This window comes from Perca fluviatilis, chromosome 13 (assembly GCF_010015445.1).
Source record: "Perca fluviatilis chromosome 13, GENO_Pfluv_1.0, whole genome shotgun sequence".
Classification (NCBI taxonomy): Eukaryota; Metazoa; Chordata; class Actinopteri; order Perciformes; family Percidae; genus Perca; species Perca fluviatilis.
This window is the reverse complement of record NC_053124.1, coordinates 24,059,408-24,084,240: the sequence shown is the minus strand read 5'-3', so window position 1 is coordinate 24,084,240 and position 24,833 is coordinate 24,059,408. Positions and strand designations below refer to the sequence as shown.

General features: G+C 39.0%; 1 protein-coding gene across 1 annotated transcript in view; it reads left to right on the top strand.

Moving 5' to 3' along the window:
- The window catches only part of crybg2 (crystallin beta-gamma domain containing 2), a 47,720-nt gene that overhangs the window by 20,993 nt on the left and 1,894 nt on the right, over window positions 1-24,833 (top strand). The window contains exons 5-21 of the mRNA XM_039820937.1: window positions 7,244-8,354; window positions 8,942-9,709; window positions 15,545-15,592; window positions 16,625-16,743; window positions 18,864-19,089; window positions 19,803-19,942; window positions 20,098-20,224; window positions 20,332-20,367; window positions 20,539-20,678; window positions 20,841-20,967; window positions 21,704-21,861; window positions 21,963-22,089; window positions 22,173-22,205; window positions 23,193-23,305; window positions 23,540-23,669; window positions 23,759-23,898; window positions 24,223-24,346. Of these exons, the coding sequence (XP_039676871.1) occupies window positions 7,244-8,354; window positions 8,942-9,709; window positions 15,545-15,592; window positions 16,625-16,743; window positions 18,864-19,089; window positions 19,803-19,942; window positions 20,098-20,224; window positions 20,332-20,367; window positions 20,539-20,678; window positions 20,841-20,967; window positions 21,704-21,861; window positions 21,963-22,089; window positions 22,173-22,205; window positions 23,193-23,305; window positions 23,540-23,669; window positions 23,759-23,898; window positions 24,223-24,346 (3,667 nt within the window). The remainder of the gene's footprint in view (window positions 1-7,243; window positions 8,355-8,941; window positions 9,710-15,544; window positions 15,593-16,624; window positions 16,744-18,863; window positions 19,090-19,802; window positions 19,943-20,097; window positions 20,225-20,331; window positions 20,368-20,538; window positions 20,679-20,840; window positions 20,968-21,703; window positions 21,862-21,962; window positions 22,090-22,172; window positions 22,206-23,192; window positions 23,306-23,539; window positions 23,670-23,758; window positions 23,899-24,222; window positions 24,347-24,833) is intronic.

Sequence of the window (24,833 nt, the reverse complement as noted above, 5' to 3'; positions counted from 1 at the left end):
TGCTGGTCTTCATGAAGAAACAAACCAAGTTTTACAGCCACATTCCAAGCCTAAACTGGGTCAATGTTTGATACTGACTTTGGTAAGAGTATAAATTAAAAGTCTAATTTCCCATACACATATGGACAATATGAGTTAAGCAGTCCATATGAACAGCAAACGGAACAATTTTGGCAGTTGTTGCTTCCGCATGCTTACCAGCAATATGAACTGCCTCCATCTCCCCAGCCTCCTCCTGTACTAACTACTAATAAATACAGAATGTTGGGGTCATTTGAAGAACATCCATCACAGGATCTGTGAGGGGGTTTAAATTCATGCTTGCTATTTAAATTTTTCTGGGAGTATCACAGGAGCAGAGACACACAACTCTCATTGTTCTCATCACTGCAATAAATGTTTACAACTTTATCTAAACATACTCATAAAATCACAATCCATTTTTGCTTCATAACATCTCCTGACACATGCAGCATTAGGTCTCATGCCAGAATGTTTTCAACACCTTTATATATATTATATAACACAATTTATGTTTTGGCATTGTAACAACGTTTTATCTGAAGATGGCCTTTGATCGAGCAATAGAATAAACAGGAATAAGTAAAAACAGTAAAGAAGTTTGAGGTTGTGACCATACAACATATTTGGGAAAGTTGCAGGACGAGCTGCAGTATTTGGGCGTGTGTTGTTGTGCATAGTAATGTGCTTCCTTGATGCTACTGGTTTGTTTGGTATGTTGAAAGTGTCAACAGTTGCAGGGAAAGACCAAAGCTTCCTTTTATTGTGGCGGATGATGGAGAAGATAGATGTCTGAGAAAGATAAGATGTTCAGAGGAATTTGGGGGACACGATGACAGGTGCAGATCAACTGTTGCTACGTTATGTAAACACAGTAGGAACTTAAATTAGTGCATTATTATTCTGCTTCACTCTACTCACAATATAAAGGAACTTGGTGACTTTGCATGCATCACTAGATGTACGTATACTGTATAAATAGCTCTTTCTACAATATTTGTACTGCTGTGCAACTAGTTGCACAGGTAATGGGGCATTTGATGCTCAAATCACTTACATATAGCTTGTTGGTGTCCATTTTAAATAGTTTAATAAATATGACTTCTAATTTAGTCCTATGAATATTATTATCCTATATTATCCTTAAGTATTCCAGTTTATGAGGGACCATATTCTTTTGTACTTTTTTTACATCACAAGATGGCAGCAAAGGCATGTCTTTTTCACACATAGAAATTGAAGACGGAGTAGGCTCATCAGATAGGAAAACTAAACATGTAAATCAGAATAGGAGAACCAAATGTAGGTAGTTTCCTAAGCCATGACTTCATATCCTTCTTTTTATTCATGCATTAAAAGGTTTCTTTTATATGCCAAACAGTGTTCTGTTTTGGTAAAACTCAAAAGAACAAATTTTGTGGAACTATTTACTGGTTGAGTCAAGGTTAAAGATACTGGTTACGCTATAGCAAATATTGTTGAATGAATTTAAAACAAAGAAGGGGATGTTTTAGTGCTGTAGGTGTGTGCCTGTATGATCATTTTCATAGATGTTTTTGTTCAATAACTTGCCAACAAACTCATACACTTGGAAAAAAAACAGTTTGTGGTGAACAGGCATGCTGATGCCATTGACAGACGAGGCATTTGGCCAGCCCCACCCATCTTACAGGGTTCTTCTGTAGTAGTGTCATGAGGCATAACACTGGGCATCCAAACAAGATAGGCAGTGAAACTGATATTTCCATGTCCTAGCTTTAGAATTAGATCCACCAATTTGCTTTCCTTGGGGTTTCTTTTCTTTCTTTACCCAAATCAGAGAGAGACTCAATACTTTGAAGAATTTTCTGCTAGGATAAGACCTGTAGCCGGTTGAGCCCCTTGTATGTCTTTAGTCAAAACTCTGCCACTGAACTTTGTCATTTGTTTTCCTTTCATGTGTGACAGACTGGCTGTCTAACAGCTTACTAGAAATACGAGTGGAATGACAAACTCGTGGAGAATTTCTATTGTTGCAAATCACCTGACAGAAGTCTACTTCTTCACACATGGCTTTGGCTGTTGCCTTGAGCCTGTCTGTCACTTCTGTAGAGGCTCAGCCTATGCAAATTTTTTAAACACCATTCAACACTTGTTTCTAATCAACAGAAATATTTCAATCTTTCATTTTGCATTGTCTCACTCCGGACTCCGTGTCAGTTACAGTTCTTTATTTATCATATGCATTTAACCATTACAGAGGAGTAAACGTTGGCAATGGAAATCTTAAGTATTAAGCTCCAACAATGCTAATTTAATATGTATAAAAAATAAATAAGTAAATACAAAATGAGAATCTAAACATAAAATAGTGCAGATTAAATTAAAAGATAAAATATATTTAAAAAAATGTAAGTAATAGAAATTAGACTGTAATTGTAAATGAAGAAACTGAATATAAACAGGAATGTAGTAAATGTATACAGTATGCATAATGATAGGAATATATATATATATATATATATATATATATATATAAATATATAAAATATATATATATATATATATATATATATATATATATATATATATATATATATATATATATATATATATATATATATATATATATATATATATATATATATATATATATATATATATATATATATATATAAATAAAACAGTGTGTCGACAGTTGTACAACAGTAAGTAAAAGTATTTAAAGGTAAAGTGTCAAATATAGTTGTAAAGTGTCAAAATAGGGACCTCGGCAGGAGGTCCACCTTTGACCACCTTTCAGGGAACTATAGACCCTAATTCTCACTGAATGAATATAAACGTATGCTATATCTATTTAACTAAAGTCAGGTAACAACAGACAAACAAAATATAAAAATGTATGCAGCAAACCCAGAGATATCGTCCTTTTTATTCCATGCATTCTTCTTCCTTCACAAAGCTGCTGCCTTCATTATCCGCAATGTAGTCTTGCATTGCCAGGCCTTCCTCCACAGCGCTGCGGAGGAGGGTCTGGCTAGTCCACACAGCATTCCGGGATGGGAGAAAAACGTGCTCTGGCTTATTGGCATTTTTTTCTTTAAACCAATCACAATCGTCTTGGCTAAGCGCCGGACGGAGCCACAGGTAGTCTAGCTAGCTGTCTGGATTTACCCTGCAGAGATCTGAGGAGCAGTTAACCATAGTCCTCATAAATCCACCGGAGTTTAAAATTCCAACACAAAGAAAGCGGAAGGTAACCAAAACGAGTGAAATCCGGCAGAATTTCCAGCGGCACCGGAGCAATCCTGGAAGGGGAACGTTGTGGATGTAGACTATCCACAAAGCAATTCGAGTGCCATCAGTTTGGAGAATCGGGTGCAGGACGGGGCAATAGAAGTCCCCACACCCCCAGATTTATTTTTATTTTAAAACTTGCGCAGCTCCCTCTACAGCAACAAAAGGTTTTATACGACTTTTTTTCACCTGTGTAATAGTGCTTCCCCGGGACTTGTAAACAGACTGATGTGTGAAAACAGTGGAGTTCCACTTTAATGTTAAACCTATATGTCTGGACAGGGCGTTCATTGCTAATGCTTCAAGATGTAAAGAGAATGTTTAACAAGGAGTCACGCTAAATAGATTAAACACAGGGCAGTGGATTAATAATGGTTGCAGTTACCTTTTAAAGGTGCTCTAAGCGATGTTGGGAGACGTTATTCTTGTTGACGTTCAAAGTATTTTCAAACAAAACAAAACTAGCTCGCCCCTCCCTCCTCCTCATCCTGTCCCCTCCCTTCCGGGCTTCAGCGAACCAACCCCCCCCACAACCCCCACCCTAAATCCTTCTTGTTGGTTGTTGGCTGAACGCTGGAATATGGTTTGTTATGTTTTTGTGGTCCAGGTTGGCCACTTTGTTTTTGTTGGTGTTTGTGGACCCTGGGCGGTCTACAAAGACCACGTTTTTTTTTTTACAGTGTGTTCAGGGGACAGGCAGCTCGTGGATAGTGAGGAGAGGTTTGCTGTATGTGACAAAAAATGTTGTAGCCTAAAAAACGCGTGACATCACTTAGAGTACCTTTAACACCGTGATTATTGATTGTGTAAACTATACTTGAACTCTTCTCCTTGAGCTCAGTAAATCTCTGTTTGACAGCCAGACCGATGGTAGAAATCCAAACGAAAGATTTGGATTTTTGTTTCAAAAGAGTAAAATATTCTAAGCATCCAGCTGGACCTTTTTGGTTTGCACGTTTGTCACTCTCTGACTAAGATGGCTTGACAGGGGATATTTAAAACAAAAGGAATGCTTTTTTAACTATTGATTGGCATGTTATGCTTAGTGTACAGTGTGTATGGTGACTACATTCCAACATATTCTTTCACCTTACCATTTACTAAGAAATGACATGGAGATGCAAATATTGTTATCTGATATTCTCAGAGCTGCATAACCGGATGAGTCAGAGAGCTGAAATTATACCATGCTCATAAATAACCGCATAAGACGTTTTCCTTTCATGTGCAACGCTCACATTTCCCAAGTATCGCTCCGTGTACTAGTACATAAGGACTCGTAGGTCCTCTTTGAGGCTGGTACATGTTCTAGCACATGTGTGTGCATGTATTGTGATTTACATGTGTGCCTGTATAGGTAACTGTAGGAATGAACCAATCCGACTTTTTCCATCCTGATACCGATACCTGGGCTTTGGGTATTGGCCGATTTTTAATACCTATCCAAAACCAGTGTTTAATAAATAAGCTGTATGCCTCACTATATGGAAGTGACTGGGATCATTTTTTTTATGTGTAAGGCAACATCCGACTTGACTTAAACATTGATTTCCTAACTTTGTAAAACAAAATGTAACAAATAAATACATAGATAATATACATTTATTGAATTTATTGTTAAAATAATAAATCGTATACCAAGGGGCATGATCCAAGTCCTGTTTTTCTTGTCCCGCTTACTTTTAATATTTCAGGTTTACAACTTGTATATTAAAAAATTCTTTTAGTAAAGCACTGTCTTTATAGTGTATCATAAAGTATGAGGTATTTATAATTAGATATTGTTAGAGGATAAATGCAGGGATTAAAGAGCATATACTGCGATATAAGTGCTATAGGCTGTGAAATTGCATATATTTACTTCATTGTGTCCCCCGCTCTTCTGACAACCAAACCTTTGTGGGTCATCGAAAAAATTGTGAATAAAGTGGTTTACAAGAATAAATAATATCTGCTAATATCTGTGCAATTTGTAGATTTTTATTTTAGATGAGAGATCAGCAATCAAGAGTAGCTGCCTTCTGGTGAAAAATATCTAATTAACCTTAGAAAAGGTAACTTCACTCAAGTTTGCGGTTTAGTGCTCATTTGTTATGTAGAGCCAGTGTTGCCTTTTATGATACCAGGGAAAATGAACCACTGTGTTAATTTGATCACACCGTCTCTATCGACTCTCAATGATCTCTATGACCTTTGGCCTGGATCTGCAGAACCAAAACCGATACAGAGAGTGACTCATTCTATGTGGGCAGTGTGTGAAGACGAGTCTTTTCAGGGCCACTGATACTCACATTTTTTCAATGCACAATCTCTTGGAAAAAAAACCTTGAAATTTTTCATGTAAAACAACCATTTATTTTTTTTATTTGTATTAAATACTTTACCTCAAAAAGCATTTTGATTAGATTTTAAAAAGAGAATAAAGAAATACCTGTCTAGTTGTGACCTTTTATAAGTTTTCTTTTTGTAAAGTAGCAGGTGATGCTGTTAAGCAATTATATTCTCATGACCTTTTGAATAATCCACATAGGGCATCACATTCATGTGTGTCACATGTTTAATGACAGTGAGTCAGGATGTGCATTACAGTATTTGTGTAGTCTCACAACCTTTTCCCCTTTTACTGTTAGTCACCCACGCAGTCTGTGAGAACAACACAAAACCTTTTGCCACAAGTTTATGATGGTACCGTTACCTGAAACTTTTTCTGTGATACAGAGAGCAGAGTTTAATGATGTGTTAAAGGCCAAATGATTCACTGATGGAAGATCAACCCATGATTACTGCTTGGCATATGACAGCTTCTTGACATTCAATTTAATGCATTTTTTATGTTCGGTAAACAATGCTGATGGTGATGATTACATTTTTATGATTGTTTTGTGCATGCAAATATGCCCAGCGTAGATGGCTTTTCAAGAGTCCACAAATTAGGAGAAACCAGATCCTGATTTCAAGAATAGAGAACACTTCTCATAAGCAGAACAATTGTCATAACATACACACTCAGATTTTAAGGCGTTAATGTCTACATTAAAATGAATAGATTCCTACTTGGCTTTTGTCCAGGCTTTCAAGAAAATGTTTGCAGATGTAAAAACATACATATCTGTACAACAGAATATTTCAAAAACACTACCTACTACAATGCCCATAATTCAACTCTCATCATCACTCTCACACACACAGCTATATTGCAGCTCGGTTTCTGGATGCTCTTATCTGATGTAACTTTGCTGTTAGTGCTTCCATTTTGAAGTGTGACTAGCTTTCATTTCATTTAATGTTTATTTAACAGGGACAAGCACAGCATGCATTGATAATTGCACAACAATTATCCAATGTGATGTATCACAGCATTCAATTATGGCCTATTTTTCAATGCCCTTCCTTAGAAGGGCCTTTAAAATAACAAAAAAAAACTTGCTCGGCAAGTGTGTGTGAGACTTGAGCAAGAAGAGAAGAAAACACAGAGTGCATTGCTAAAGAATTTGCTTAGCACAGTTATTGTGCTGTAAATGTAGTGTTGACTATGTAACCCTGAATTGTGAGCTGACAGCATTTTGTTTATGTGCACACAATCCTCCCAGCACAAACTTTGTAGGTTTTATGTGTTTGTGCAGAGTAGAGTGAATCCAGCCGCAACTTTTACTTCATTTATGTTCTTCACTTTGTTGTTTCAAACTCATCCAGTTTCTACAAGAAATTCAAATTCTTTCAACCATTATATGTCAAAAACTCAGATAAGAAATGAGTCAATCAGCTGTTGCAATTATGAGACCTTTGCAAACTGTATTTGATGGTCCAGATATTCAACGTTGCTTTTTATAATTTGCATTGTTGGCATTACATGACTACCACACCCTGAAAGCACTGCAGTACTTCAGACTCTCGCTCTGTTTATTCTGTTTTTGTCATCTTTGTCTGTTTTGTTGTATTTATCCAGGTCCCTGACAGAGTCAAGGTCGGCCACAGCAGCTTCAGAAGTCTTTGCTTTAGAAAACCAGCCGCCTAAAGCCGACAAAGAATCAGTTGACAAAATGAATTCAGGCTACAGCAGCCTGAGCACCAAACTGTCCATAAAGAACTTGTCTCCCCCTAAGGACGATGAATCCAAATATCGTTTCCAAAAATTATCTCTGATCACTGAGGCCAATACAACTGAGGACAGCCAGGATACAGTGGACTTCAGCGAATCAAGCACAGCTGTCACTGAATCAAATGGATCAGATATCGGCTCAGATTACAAATGGAGGAATAGATTTGAGGGTGTTTCTCAGTATAAACCATACAAAACGGAGGGCTCCTACTCCAGTACCACCTCCTCCTCCTTTTCAGAGGAACACATTACCCTTGGCTACTGGCTGAGTGACAGGACCAAACGTTATCTGAGCTATGAGAACGAGCCAGCGGGAGCACCAAGTGATGAGTGGAGGAGGAGTTTGGTGGAGCAGGAGGAGCCCACTGCACCTGCAGGTGAAAGACAGGGCCAGAGAGAGGGAGAGTCAGAGAGGATAGAGTTGCGGAGGGAAACACAGCTCCCTGAGTCCAGCTTCTCTTCGGCTCAACAAACCAGCCACGACGTCATCGACAGTGTCAAAGAAGGAGACGACAGCGACTCAGATAGTTTTACTGGTGTGTTCAAGGCCACATTTGTGGAGCTGGTCTCCGAACCTGAAGCTCTCCCCTGCACTCCCCCTGCCTCCCCCGACGAAGACTCCCCCAGCCAGTTTGACATGGATAACCTGGTGGATACCCTGAAGAGCATGGGACCTTCCCTAAGGCCAAGGAACATGGGCCTACGTGGGCCTCCTCCGGTCCTTGTTTCCTCCCTGCCACCTATTGTCGAGGATGCTCCCAGCACTGTCAGCCCTGTCAGCCATGACATCCCTGACATCCCTGCCTCCCTCACCAGTACCACAAAAAAGATGAAAGCAACAGGCAACCCTCCCGAGTCCCTCACAGGACTGTACACTCTGCCTGCTGACCTGGGACTGAAGAGAAATTCCCAAAGAGACACTCGTTCACCGCTGGAAATGATGAAGCTTAGCCAGCAGGTAGAGTACATTCAGATACAAGTTCAGTAAACTGTCTTTGCTAAGTGAAAACCTTCATAGTATCTCCAAAATGCATTACAAATTAGGGTTACATTATTTTTCACAAAACAACTGAAAAAGTGTAATTTTCACCTTTTTATTGCATGGAGTAGGAAAATCTATATGTAGGCTCAGGCCATAAATATATTATTTGATATTATTATTCTATTAAGTCAGATTTTTCTGGTGTTTTTAAGTTTTGATAGCTCTATAAATGTTCTGCCAAATTTGCTTTATTAGCTAAGTAACGGGACAGAGTGCGTTTTTAATGTGAATGTTTAATTTGCGCATGAAAAAAGAGGTGCAAATGCCGGAAATATAAAAAGAAAGTCGAAATGTTGAAAACTAATTTTATGCTTGGCTGAGGTGGAAAATTTAGTGTATCGATAAAAAGAGAATTCAACAAGTGGCAATGGAAACAGACTTAGCAAATTATTACATTATATTGTTGTGAAGGAAGAAATCTCAGAGACAAAAATCTGTGCATATGTTTGTTTGTTTTTGTAACTTGGGTGAATCCTTTAACTTATTGCTTTACTCACCTGCAGGACCAGCAGCAGCCTGGAACAAGAGGCCTGAACCTGCCCCTGAGAGCATCTGCTACCAACAGTTTAGTAATGAGAAAGTCACCTGACTCTTCTCCTGAGGAATTAAAATCCCCAGTGATGAATGGAAACGGACTACTTCCTACTTCTCGCCTGGACAACAGTTTCATCTTTGGAAGCCACAGGTCAGCATCCATAGATCAGACTTTGGAAAATAGAAAGGCCCATCGCCCACTCTTCCACACCAGCTCGCTACCTGAAATGGGGCCTTTAAGTGATCGCATGAGTCTGGGGCCGAAGGAGCTTGGTGAACAGGGCACTGGAACAGAACCAGCAGGGTCCCGCTTTGAGCGCATCTCATTCCTTTTGAACTCCTCATCCACCTCATCGGGCTCCTTGACCGGTGCTGAAGACCCCAACGCTCGTATGAGTCGGCCTCCACTGCCGGGCATTGGCTCGCCGCCCTCCAGCAACAGTCCTGTGCGTCTTCTCAGCCCCACCGGCTCAATTGACCTACAGAGGCCGTTCACCACCACAGACTCACCCTTATCCATGTTTGGCCAGACACAGGGGATTGGGATGGGGACGGGTGTAGGTACTGGGGCAGTAGGCACTCACAACCTGCAGAGGAGCTTCAGTGGAGAGGGCACCGTGGAGATGCAGCAGACTTCATTGTTCAACAGTATTAATGGAGGGTCCCAGTTCCAGAGCCAAGAACTTGAGTCTGAGAGGAATTTAGTATCGAAATACAGGGCCTTTCCTGATGCTTATGTAAGTATAACTATTATTGTTTATGTAGTCTGACTAAATATTATTATTGTTGCTTGAATGACATTTAAATATATAACTCATCAGGCGAGAAATGTCTCAACCAGATAATGTTACATGAATTGCACAAGTATGATGTTGCCAAGGAAAATGGGAATTTTCGAATTTATAGAACTAAAATATATATATATATATGTATGTATGTATGTATGTATGTGTGTATGTATGTATGTGTGTGTATGTGTATATATATATATATATATATATATATATATATATATATATATGTATATATATATATATGTATGTATGTATGTATGTATGTATATGTGTGTGTGTATATGTATGTATGTATGTATATATATATATATATATATATATATATATATATATATATATATATATATATATATATATATATATATATATATATATATATATATATATATTAGTTCTATAAATTCGAAAATTCCCATTTTCCTTGGCAACATCATACTTGTGCAATTCATGTAACATTATCTGGTTGAGACATTTCTCGCCTGATGAGTTGTGTATATGTATGTATATGTGTGTATATATGTGAGCAGGCCTCAGTTCAGGGAAGACATGTGCACACAGTGTATAAATAATGCATTATTTCTGCACTCCAAGGCAAAGGTAATTGGAAGAATTCAGTAAAAAGTTTTCTTATTTCACACTTTGTTTAACAAAAGAGTAGTCCAACATTTGCACGTCAGTTTAAAGTTTTGTGAGGCTTGAAATGGTAGCTACATCTATGGTAACAACATTAGAAACAGAAGATCCTCTACACATAGTTCTGCCTTTGTGCAATATCGGTGTTTACTTATTCTTTTGGCCTCACTGTCAGATCTATTCTCCTCGCTGTTGTAAAAAAAAGACAAATAACAGGTCAGGTTACAATAAGTAAGAGAGAAGACTTCATATGTGGTTTGTTGTGCATACAAGAAAGTTTCCTCTTTATGAAGTCTGTGGGATCCAAATCCACCATTCAGGTACAGGCTCTCCATACGGAGCAGCTCAAAAACACACAGAAAAAGGGTGTGTATCCAGTGTTGCACTTGTTCTCACATGCACACATTCATATCAAGGGCTTAACTGATTAGGACACGTCTTAAAATTATTTCTATTGGCATGAGAGAACATCTTCTCACACATGCACTTATGGTCCTCCTTTACGAACAGCTTTTTTTTTTTTTCAGTAAATGTGCATCGCAATGCCACTTTAAGTTGTTCTTCCCGTTTCACACCTCAGCAAAGAAACCACAAAATGTCACGCTTACAAATGTCACACTTAACCATTATATATTCTGAGTGGAGGCAGTTAGGAAACAAATAAACCACAGAACTGACCCCTGAGGGAAGATTATGATGTAGTGACGAGCAGTAAAACCAGCCTTACATTGTACTTTTTTAATGATGCCGTTCTCTGCAATATATCATTTGTTGATTGTTTTCCCCTCCATGCATAACACATGTTAGTGGTGTTATTTGCATGCAAAGGAGTGTCAGCTAGATTCTAGAGGTGTAACTACTCAGTAGTCTACAGCTGTCCTGTGTAGTTTTAGTACAAATGTTTGCACAGGATGTTTGTTCATGTTCAAACAATAATTCAGTAGTATGGCTCCAGCAGCTCATTTTTCCAGGCCAAAGCATGCAGCCTGACCTCTCATATTACTGACTGAGCCATTCGGTCACACTTTTACAGACGGGGAGCTGTCACTGTCCTCTATGTTGTCGCACTTGTTTTACAAACACATAAAGTTGCATTCCTGTCCATGATTACTACTACAGAAGCAGTTGATTACAGGAAGCCATCTTCTGTGTGTGTGTGTGTGTGTGTGTGTGTGTGTGTGTGTGTGTGTGTGTGTGTGTGTGTGTGTGCGTGTGTGTGTGTGTGTGTGTGTGCGTGTGCGTGAGAGAACAGGGATGTATTTTACAGCTTCATCCTCCTTTGCTCCTGTCAACTACCTCAGGGAGGGAGAGAATTTGGAACACACATTCATGACTTTAAGGGAATTTTAAACATGCTCCAGGACTGACATCTTTTTTTTTGTCAAAGCTTTAATAGGAATACATGCTGTAAGCTCCTCCATGCGTTAAACCATCAGAGACACTTTCTCAGCTGGTGGGCGTGATGCCTATCAATCATTTAGTCCTTGCAGAAGACTTTTTGCTTCTCTCTGTCTCTACTGCGCTCCCGACCCATTCCGGCTACCTGTCTGTTCCTGCAGAGACACTGCCACACCTTGCCTTTTGTAGTCATCCTCCTATTTCTCTGCTGGTTTTCTTGACATTTGATGAAGTGGAGTTGACAGCTAGAGATTTGAAGGTTGCAGGGTGAGAGAGGATGGAATATCTGTTCCCTTCTATGAGTTTTTGTTTGCTTTGTTAATCAGTTATACATTGCACATGTTAATGCATTTTTTTTAAATATGACACATGCCTCCTCAGCATTATGTCAAGTTAGTTTGTTAGTAAATTGTTTATTGTTTAAATTGATTAAGTCACAAAGGCATTTTCAAAAATGTGCCTAAGTCATTTATTCCTCTTATGTTACATAATTGATAGACACTGTTATTAGTATGTCAATAGTCATCTATTGTCATAACCTTTTTAAATTAAATTATTAATAAATATCATATTTAGTATTTGGTTCAATTTTTTGTGTTTTCTGAAAAACCTGAAAAAATTACTTGGGCCATTATTTTAGGAAGGTTGTGAGAAGTGTGTGTGTGTGTGTGTGTGTGTGTGTGTGTGTGTGTGTGTGTGTGTGTGTGTGTGTGTATATATATACACACACATATATATACTGTATGTGAATGGACACTCTCTTTCTCATTCACTTGAATGGGTAAGCGTGACCAAACGTGTGATTTGCTGAAACTGCACATTCCATCTGTGGTAACCAATTTTATGGGAGAGTAGATCGTGTGCCCAGGATGCTGGGAGGGAAGGGAGTGGAAGGGGAAAAGTGTCTGTTGGAGTTTGTTTCAATTGGGCATCAAGGCAGCAGTAAACACTTCACTCCCCATGAATGATGCAGTTGTTTGACCTTGTTTTGAGCTGTATAGGGAAGGCAAGTTAAGAAGGGAGGTATATACAGAAAACATACACAGACTTATACCTGCAAGGAGTAAAGCATTTACAACACTGGGGCTGAATGATATATTGTTTTTTTATATAAAAAAAATCGCTGCTATTGCCTTAACAAGTTGTAGCAAGTGAACATTTAAGTTAAATGTAATGACAAGTTTGAATGTCATGATTACATTTGAATATTATTATTTCAAATGCAAAATGCAAAGCACAGAAGCATTATTTTATCCGATTCTATTCATGTAGAGACACACAGTATTCGTGTTTACACTATGTTTGGTACGAAACATGTTTTATAGACAACCAATACAGACCTGTAGGTTAATTTATGCTGTAGATCACAATTTAAATTGCAATTGCTATATTGGTCAGAAATATTGCGATGTTTTCCTTGAATCTTTCAGCGTGATCTTATTAGGGGTTCAGTCAGGTTGGCCTCTAGGGCTGGGTATTGTTAAAAAATATTTGATACCGGTACCAATACCAATACCATGACTTTGATACCGGTTTCTAAACAATTATTTTTTTCAATACCAATTTTATAAAACAAAAAGAAATTACAACATTACACATTATGGCACAAATCTTTTATTTTTTAGCTCCTTCTACGTAAGCCCTGTCTCTGTGTGTAAAGTAGAGTTGTCCCTGCGTGTCTCTACAAAGTGTAATGTTAGATAGCCAATCACCAGCATTATTAGATCATGATAGAAGCATGCTGCATGCTTATTGGCTCACTGACGATGATGAGATTTACTCCTTAGGCGTTGAAATTGTGTATTGAATGACGAGGCATTTTTCGAATCCTCGATACTTTAGAGGCAAATCGATCGGTGCCTAATACATATTGAATTCAGTACTAAATGAGAAATACAGTCTTAATGTTTTACGCCTGCCCTGTCCTGTAAATTCCCGGTAAGGGAATCCTACGAGACTCAACTGTCTGAGTCGGACCGGTTATGATATATCATTACTCCATTGTCTCAGCTTTTGTCACTCACATGTTTAGATCATGTTTTTCTGCCCAAAAGCATCAACATACAGTCACATGTTAGTATGACAGACCAGACAAATGGAAATGTTGACTTTGAGTCTTGGTTGATTATGCAATAGCAGCTTGTCTTATGACAACATAACAACAACACTTGACAGTATGAATACTCCAAGTACAAACATATGCACTTTTTTGGCCAATATGGCCATTTTACTCTTTGCTTTGGTAAAACACTTATTTCTCTCATAATGACATGCATCATACAAGTGGAGCCAATATATTTTCTGTGAAAAAAAGAGATGTACAGTACATCTATTAAGTGCTAAAGCTTATTGACTCAAAATGCAGAACAATTGGAGGGAATTGACAAAAGCTTTTTTTTTATTTGGCTCTATGGTGGGATACTTATTGTATGGTATGTCTGTGAACAATAATGAGTCACTCATTTATTTACGAGGTCAGTGCTGAAAATGCACCATTCACCCCCTCAGCTTGCTTTCACTGAAAATGTAAAAGGCGTTCTGTTGCACTTTAGAAAAGTCCAAATGCCATTGTGTCCTATACGATTAGATAAATTTGGTAGAGATGGTTATTTTTCTTAAGAATGTATGTCATAAAAAAAAATTCAATGCAAATTAGGGCTCGGTCTGACACTAATGAGGACCGTTGAAATAAGAGCTTCTGTGGGAGGCCCTCTTTGCTTGGTAACACGATCCTACACGTTCCTACAGAGCTTTGGGAGAGTAGAGGCCAAGTGATACCTGGGACCGAACACACAATTAATCTGGTCAGTCTATATGCCAATTGCATGGTGCTTCCACATTCCAAGTTGCACAAGCAAACATCCTAAATTTCCAGCAGCATAGCAGCTGAAATTCGGAAGGTAGGGAAGTACACACCGTACATGAACACATAGGTGGAAAAGTAGGTTAATTCCAGTGGAATTTCCGAGCAAGTGAGCTCATTCTGTTGTTATCAGTGGGTGTAGTACTAGAAAACATCAGGTTAAACAGGTACAGGGAAGGAATGTTTAGTATTCCGATCTTTTAAAGAGATGCTTGTTCTGTCATGGAGGATGTCCTCTCTCCTCACTTCCACAACCTTTTGAACAGGGTATAATAAACAGTGTTTGGATTGTCTGGAATGTGTTATTGTTGTACAAGGTTGAGACAGGTAATCTAAATGACTGCTAAAGTCAGTGAACTGAAGTCAGCTAAAATAAATGTAATAGGTGGCGTCTAACTTTAAAATTGGTAATGGTGATCAATTGACTTCGACTTCGACTTTGAAAACTTTAATGTCCCTGAGAGGCAATTTGTTGTACAGTACAGGCATATTAACAGATAACCACAACACAAACATTAAACCAGACATCTACAGCACTATTTATCTAACAGTGGTGTAGATAAATAAAATACAATAAAAAGGAGTATGTTTCACTTCCCTAAAAGGCCTAATGTCATAAATAAATGAAACTACTGCACAGTCCTTCACCTATATTCCTCCTCAAGTCATACCCCTCCCCACGTCTTATTTAATTGGGTTATTGCCATGGGAATGAATGAGTTTTTTGCTCGTTGGTTCTGACTTTAGGGTATCTACTGTATATCTACAACCGGAAGGGAGCGGCTTGAACTCCACTGAAATATTAATGAAACAACCTAAACTAAAGAAAATGCATTAAATACTATTAGAAAGCTTGCTAAAATATGTGTTTTATTTGTCCATAGCTCACTAAAGAGAAGGAGCATGGGAAGCTCAATCCTCGTCCTGGAAAGGTGAGTCTCAACACAACCTACACTCTTAAATACACCTCAACCATGTGCCGCTGAGATACATGTACAATTTCGCCTTCAAAGCTGACAGCTGTCACTGATTAACGTGGGACCAGGAATTAATGTCATCACTGTGAAGGCTGTGTTTCTCTCAGTTTGCTTTAACACTGGCTAGTTAAACAATCACTTCTTTTTCTCGTGCTGAAAAATGGCATATGTAGACCACATTCATTTGGGCATCTGAAGAATAGAAAGGAGACAATAGAGAATAAAGTGTCTAAATACGAAGATTGCGAATTATCATCAATTTGGTACCGATAACCTTGATCCCCAATACTATGGTTTATGACTTAAAATACTCAAACATAGGTTAACAGATAGAGATAGATAGAGATCTGTTTAGCTTAGCTACACTGGTACAAGGCCATGAAATCAAGATTTTTTACAATGGAAGTAGCAGACTGGTTAGTGGTTAAACTCTTTGTTCTTCAACAGATAACCAAAACATCTTTGGTATTTCAGCCTCTGATTGTTGCCGTTAAACTACACACCTATTCCAGGACACAACGTTATTAACTTTTAAATGTCAGGCCTGCTTCTGCATGCAGCTGTAGATTGTCCATTAACAATCCTGAATGCTAAAGGTGGAGCTGACATTTAGGATCAGGGTACATTGGTACTCTTCCATGCTCCAGGGCCATAGACCTGGATAAACGAAACACGTCAGTACTGCAGAGAACAGGTTATGTAAGAAGTTACGGTCATCAAATTCCTAAAGGAAGATACATTTCTTTTCATATTTTATTATTTGTGCAAAATTTCACAGCACAGGTTGATTTCTTGCCTGCAGTAATTCTTTGTCATTACTATATAATGTCTGGTCTGCCATTGTATGATTTTCACCGTCCCGAGTAAATGAAAATTTAAAAGCCATTCAAACCTGTGTTGCCAAAAGTCTGCGTTGCTGAAATAAGCGACGTACAGTAGTGAATCCCAATTGTGATCTATTCTTACATCTCTCTACGTTTTCTCTAGATGTATATCTTTGACCAGCCAGGGATGTGTGGCCAGAGGATCGAGGTGCGCAGTGATGTCATCGATGCCACACCCTGGGAGCTTCAGGAGACCATCTCCATCAGGGTCATCAGAGGAGGGTGGGGCTACCTTAACACATAAAATAGAAATATAATAGCAAAATACCTAAACAAATATACAATAGGAATAGAAAAGAATAAGAGTAATAATAGTATTATGAACACTATAAACATCTCTTTTATATACAGATGAGTAAGAATATATATAGATATACAGATGAATATACAGTTGAATAAAACATGTCATATTGCACAGGTCACAGTAGGAGGTGACACCGAGTAATACATAAATAACTATACATATTGCAGAATATTATGAAAGTGTTGGCCCATTTTGCAGAACAGCTAGCAGTGCTACATTATGTTGCTGCTCAGGTTACCTACCATCTCATGCAGGGGGGAGAGGTGTTGCCAATGATTGACGCCAGCTTGGCTAACATCCTCCTCTACCCCATCTCCTCTATGGTATTCAGCGGGCAGCCCAGTACAGACCTAGCCCTCTTAACTAGTTTGTTGAGTCATTTTCTATTCCTCTCTGTTTTCCTGGCTCCCTCTTCCTCCACAGCGCTATGGAGATATGTCTGGTAATGCGAGACTACAGGCTCCCTAGCAGTCTACTGCATAGAAAAATTACAGACGCAATGACATAGAAGGATTTTAACAGAATCCTGCCCACACCAAAGGGCCTCAGTCTCCTCAGCAGGTGGAGACAACTTTGGCCCCTTCTGTCCAGGACATCTGTGTTTTTGTGTATATCAACAGCACACTCAAACGTACATTTTGTAGTACAGTATAGTATGCAGACTGTTTTGAGTATACTTTATTTCGTCGCTTTGCCAGCTGCTTAGAATTAGTATGTATCATGGAATTGGTACACATATGCCCTACAACCAAAACTGAGGCCAAAAACAAATACTACTAGCTACATTACCATTAGCAATCACCATGTACCAGCTCATGCAAACAGGCTCAATTTTAAAAATGTTTTCCTGTTTGTCACTTTCAGAAGATTGTTTTGCCTAGTATAACTTTTGCGAATTATAGCAGTAAACAAACATGAGTAAATGTGCAGTTTCCTCATGCCACCACCACATTCTTTGCACTCAATTAAACCTGAGACTTCCTGAGAAACCTAAACATTGCAAAGGTAAATAGGATGACACCTCCGCACCTTGTTTTTCTTGAAATGTGAGGTGTGTAACAAAATAAACCCCTCTCTCCAGAGGCTCTGATGTGGCGTCAAAGCAAAACAGCTATTGATGTTCTGTGGAAATGCAAATGCCTTCAATAGTTAACACACCCAAACACAAGCTTAAACACACACTTGCCTCACATGTGGAATGTTTTATCAAACACAGCCAACAGTGTGAACCTGCAGTAACACTGACAGTACTGCTCTGACCTTTACTACTGCCAGCAGGTGAACGCTATCTTGGCTTCCTTCAAAGAAATATTTATACTGTCATCTCATGCATCACACGCTGCACCACTGCCCAAACCCCAGCTAATGCTGTAATTAAAGAGTTTTAACCTTACAAAGGAGAATGTGTTTCTTCTCACATAGTCTCCCTTTAAAGCTTTAAAGGTGCTGTAGGTAGGATTGTGAAGATCCAGGACTTAGCCAAAAAAGTTGAACATCAACAACTCTGTCTCAACTCTGACTGTTCTCAGTCCCCTTTCCGCTAAAGCCCAAAACGGTCTCCTAAGCCCCTCCCCCCACAAGGGAGAATGAATGCGTGTTGATGAGCAGTGATTGACACGCAGTTAGACCCCCCCCCCCACACACACACACACACCTACACCTGATTGGTGTATCTGAACATGGAGCAGTGGATTTTTGCAAATCGCACTACAGGCTGTGGGTGGTTCCAGAGGAGCCAGATTATTTTTTTTTAATGACCTGCTTCATGTAGTTCTACTCGAACATAGGGTCAGTTTCAGCAAATATGACAGAAAGTTAGTTTTGTACCTTTTAACTAATTCATTATAATCATCTTCTCTCCTCTACTGAAAGCCTTGATCTAGTAGCACAGCAGCAACTGTGAGAGAAAAAACACATCAAACAATGGCATCCCTAATTTGATACAAACACATGCCCTTGATACAAACACATGCCCAGCAGAACTGCTGCCCAGATCATACATTATAGGTTGTAACCTCGTGCCCTTTTCCCCCCCTAGATGGGTTCTATATGAGAAGCCTAACTTTAAAGGGGAGAAGATCGCTCTAGATGAGGGAGACATAGAGCTCACCTACCCCTTCAACCCTCCAGAGGAGCAGCTGCAGAACGGACAGAAAGAGGGTGAAGAGCAGAACGGAGAACAGAGTGGAGAAACAAGTGATGTGCAGACAGAGACCAAGCCAGCCAGGAGGTTCATCATTGGGTCTGTTCGAAGAGCTGTCAGGGTAAGTTCACTCTGGTGTTTTTGCTTGTTGCCAAAATTGTTGTCACGCACCCTCCATTCAAATATGATATGATCAGTTATGATAAAGTACACGTATGTATTATCACTTTAACATTGTTATCTGATGCAAAAAGGCTGAATAGACAGATATTTTGTACTGTGTAATGTGCTCTTTAACTCAGGAACACCATCTAGTGTCAGAGATAGGAGCGAGCACCTGTTGCTCTAACTTTGTGTATCAAGTGTATCAAGTGTCAAATATTTTAAGGAGTGATCATCTTCATTCATTCTGTATCCACCTCAAAAATCTGGTCCTAGTTGTGCTTTAATTTTTTACTTGTCGAATATGATTCTGCATATTAAAGTCAGTCAGTATGGGGTTTAATCTGTGTCGAGCTGTGTTTTGCTGGTAAGACGATCCTTTTGTTCACATTTGGATTATGATTTGGGTCTGTAACTCAGTATAGTTCCCACTGAGGCAACCACTGCATAATAATAATAATAGTAATAATAATAATAATAATATATCATCTTTTGTTATTTGTTGTGTTTCATTGAGCTGCTGTGACGAGTGAATTTCCCCATTGTGGGTCAATAAAATCTATCTTATTTTATATTATCTTATGTTTGTTCAGTCCCCTCAAGACTGAAGCATTACAACCTGTTATTTTCTGCATTGCGTGACATTAATGGATGCTCTATGTCCTGCTTCAGGACTACAGCGTCCCAGAAATCAGTCTTTTCCCAGAGGAGAATGCTGAGGGGAAGAAGATCATCTTCAGAGATACGTCTGAGGATGCCAGGATTTTTGGCTTCCCCATCAGGGCTAACTCTATCATCATTAATGCTGGGCTGTGAGTTCTGAATTATGAGTTATCAGAAAATGTGTGATCGTATTGAAATTACATAATAATGTGGTTCAATAATTTGCCATTAGTGCTTCACTTAATCTCATTTGAAAATCAAATGAATGTTGCTTTTATTGTTTTCCATCTTTTCTCCTGCTCAGATGGCTCGTGTACGCACATCCCTTCTTCCAGGGTGTACCACGTGTCCTGGAGGTAGGGGGGTACTCCAACCCTGCGGCCTGGGGAGTGGAACAGCCCTATGTGGGATCACTACATCCACTCAAAGTAGTAAGTGGCACTGTTATTAAGTATTTACAATTTCTGTTCTTTACTGATTCTGTATATTTCTGTATAAAGGCTTGTTTACAGTAAGTTAATTTATTTTTTCATCATAGGGGGAACCAAGAGTGGAAAATATGACTGAACCACAGGTAAGAAACCACAAGTACTGTTAATAAATTGCTGCTAAATCAAAGTACTACTTGAGACTCTTGGATTTGCTTATTCGACAGTAGTGATATGAATGACACCTACAGTATGATTACCGACAGTGAAGAAGTTATCAGTGTGCCCTGATTGTAAATGACACTCTCTGACTCAAGATGGTGATCTACGACAAGCCATACTTTACTGGGAAATCAAGGACCATAACCACAAACATGAGAGACTTCATGACCAGAACAGACCGGCAACAGACGGCCTTTATGTACAAAGTTGGCTCCCTAAAAGTGCTTGGAGGAATGTGAGTGCTGCTTTGCAATGTTTGTATTCACTGAACCTTGCAAAGACATCTTGGTGGTCATTAATGATTAAGTACTACTGCTGCACAATTCAGGTGAAGGGTAATACATGAGGGCTGAAAGCCAATATCAAATGGCTCCAAATAATCTGTCTCTTGCTGCAGCTGGGTGGGCTATGAGAAGGAGGGCTTCCGAGGCCACCAGTACCTGCTGGAGGAGGGAGAGTACCATGACTGGAGGGTGTGGGGAGGCTGGGATGCTGAGCTGCGCTCTGTCCGGATGATACGAGCAGTAAGTTTTTGTTAATAAGTAGTAATTCAAATGTTTTAATCCAAACAAAAAGGTAACTGGTGGCCCTAACTGGATGCAAACTGCAGATTAAACATTAAAAGTCTGGTATTTTTGTAGTAACCGTATACGTTTTGCCTACATGCAAACTGTGCTAAATCTTTTGTTCTTTTTCTGTGTTTATGTGCTGCACTGTATGTGTTATTTTACTTTTGTTGCTGTATTGACCTAATTTTATCTCATACATCATTCAAGTCTCAAATCTAAAAGGTGACTTTGCACTCTGGTAAATGGCCATAGTAGTCCTGACACTGAGTGCCACACGTTCCATGTTAACATGGTATGGTTTACAAACAATATATACAATAGAGTAATGAAAAGACTAAGGCACCCAACAGGAATGACCTGCTACATAAATTACTTGAACGTTCTTCAAAAAGGATGATTGACCTGATTCATGTGTAGATTTCGGCTCATGCAGTACTGTATGTATTAATACAATTATGTTAAACATACTGTACTGTACAGGGACAGTTTAAATTGGCAAGTACTGTTTGCTAGTTTTCACTATGCTTACATTCTGACACAAAACATGTTGTCTTGTCTCTCGGATAATTGCCATTGTCACAATATGACTGTTACCTGAAACAGAATCTTATTTCAGCCCAGACTGCTTCTTATCCACACAGGGTTTAAATGTAAATTAGGTGAGTTAACCCAATTTCTTGCTCTTCTGCAGGACCTGGCAGACCCCTTGATGGTAATGTTTGAACAGCCAGAAGAAGACCGGGAGGGTGTGGAGGCGGAGAACACCTTCGAGGTGACGGAGGCCATTCCTGACGTTGAGTTGTTTGAGTACAAAACCTCCACGCGCTCCATCCATGTACTCAGTGGGGCGTAAGTTGATAGACTGTACAGTATATTTACTGTACTTCATCACCCAGTGAGGTGGGAATGTATTACAATAATTAGCTAATTGATCCTCTTCCTCCTTACAGATGGATAGTCTACTCCCATGTGGACTTCTCTGGTAACCAGTACATCTTAGAGAAAGGTTTCTATAATAACTGTGCTGACTGGGGTTCTCAGGACACTCGCATCTGCTCAGCGCAGCCCATCCTACTGGTGAGAACCGCTGGGAAGTCCTCAAAATATTGATTTGATCAGTGCTCTGATGTTGCTTACATTTCTGTTGTGTTGACTTTTAGGCTCCAAGTGACAGCTCAAGCACCAGGAATCAGGTATTTTGCTTGACTTTCTCAGTTATTTTATTTTAATTTTTTTAATGCATTTCAGTCTCGTAGCTAATATTTATTTTAGACAGGATATTTTGCTACTCAGTTCATGGAAAATGCCACACATCAGTGTTGAGCTCTTCAACACTTTTGGAGTTTCCAGTTAAAGAGAAACATTTTCAAACAGATGCACACATCTGCCCACAGGGCTGCAGATGGAGTTTTTTTTTTATTTAAAAACCGATCATACAGCCGCAATCACTTTATTTCAGTTATCGGTTTCTTTTCTCTGCCTGGTGTCTGTCACAGCACGCAGTGGTCCAAAACTTTTTTTTTGGCACAAGCTGGTTCATGTGCTGCATCTGCACTTTGTTCCATGCAGGCAAAAACCCATTGTCTTGGTCCAGAACATCCATCAAACTGATGCGCTTCAAAGCACAGGGGTAGATTTACCTAAGCCAAAGACACTCCAACATTCATCCTTTTTTATTTAAATGTTGCAAATGAAATATCTAATAGTAATACTGAGTTATCAGAGGATCAAAAGACTAGTCACCAATACCTGACCTACTGTATGACAGCTATGACCTACAGTATCTAAATAAGATAAATAATTGGTAACACTTTACTTGAAGGTATCTACATAAGCGCAACATGACACTGTCATGAACACATGACACGGTCATGACACAGCCATGACACATGAACCATAGCCCTAACCATAACTTGTCATAAAAAAAAACAAATGACCCTTAATAAAAGAAGCGTTATGTCATAAACTTGTTTATAATGTTTATGACACGTTCATGACAATGTCATGTAAAGTGTAATCAAATAATTCCTTCACAGGGGCAGAGCAACATTGCAGTAGAAGCATTTTGTATTCAGTGCTTAAAAGGCAAAAATAATTAGAAGAATAAAAAGCTTTAGGCTAGAAATGTGTTAATCTGATCTCTCACTTTCCTTTCCCCCCCCTCTATCTCTGCCTGTCAGCTAATACTCTACACTGAGCCAGACTTCCAGGGCGAGTGTAACATCTTCGATCGCAACCAGGAGGCCATGGCTGAAAGATTACTGACCAAGTCCTGTCGAGTGTCAGGGGGAAGGTGAGGAGCCAGTACCAAAGCATTAACAATGATCCAAGGAGAAAGGAAACAAGGGGAGTCTGTGAAAAAGAAAGTAAAGAATAATGTGTAGAAAGACTGCTAATGCAAGGGTCAACAACAAACTATGCATGATGGTGCAGTAGTAAATGTAGTTATGAGATTGGGGAGAATTAAAAAGATAATATATTATCTCTGATAGAGAATCTAAAAAAACTATTAATTTCTGTGTTTCAGCTGGGTGCTCTACGAGAATGAACATTACTCTGGGAACTTGTATGTCTTATCTGAAGGAGACTATCCCAATTTAACCAGCATGGGATGTCCACCGAACTGCGCCGTCCGTTCTGCCAAGGTCGTGCCAATGGTGAGAAAGCTTTCATTTAAAAAAAAAAAAAGAATGCTCTGTATTCTTTTCTTCTGTTTTGCTCTGACCCTCCATCTCTCCCCGTCTAGACATTCTCAGTTCCTTCCATCTCTCTGTTTGGCCTCGAGTGTCTGGAGGGCAGAGAGATCACCACAGACACAGAGATCTTCAGCATGGTTGAAGAGGGCTTCAACAACCACATTCTGTCTGTCAGAGTCAACCGTGGCTGGTTTGTGTTTGTCTCTCTGCGTCTGCATGTGTTTGGGGAGACTGTTTGCTCGTGTTCAGTTTGTGTGTTTGCATTGACACATGTTAACAGTAGCTTTCTGGTTTTTGTTATGAGCGGCAGCATCTCATCTTTTTATGTGTAAGCTAGTTAAAATAAACCACATGGAGTGGACATTGTTGATAGATAATTGATAATCATCTGTTACAGTGGAAAATGAAACAATACCAAAATGAAACAAAACAAAAATTTGTGTTTTGGGTCCCTGTGTATGCCATGTTATAGTTAGGCACCACATTGTCTAATTTAGTCTGTCTTCTTTTGCAGTTGGGTGATATGTGAACACAGCAACTACAGGGGGCGGCAATTCCTACTGGAACCAATTGAAATCACCAACTGGCCGAAGTTTAGCTCAATACAGACTATTGGCTCAATGTTCCCAGTCAGACAGGTTTGTTAACAAATCATCTATGCAACCTATTTTTAACAACAGTCATAAAATCATAAAGTACACATTTAAAAACATTCTGACACAATGTGAAATGCAGTGTGTAGTGCGTTAGTTGAAGAGTGCATTCTTCCTGTCACTTTAGACTGATATTAGGTTTTAACATTAACAAAAGTTATTGATAATTTTTTCCAACTTTTGGATAAAGAACAAATAAATAAGCCTAAATTACTATGATTTTGCTGGCAGCACTGGTCCAAAACCCTACCTTGACAAAATTAGTGGCTTGTTAATACAAGTCAGTATCTACAAGTAGAAAAACACAATTTAGACCCTAAATTAGAAGAATTGGATAATAAATGTAATGATTTGCTCATTCAACTAAGTGCTAGCTTTTGGTTGGCTTGTACTGTAGGCAGTTGCAAATGAGTGTTATTTCTCCACATACAGTTGTGTTCAAAATAATAGCAGTGTGATTTAAATAAGTGAA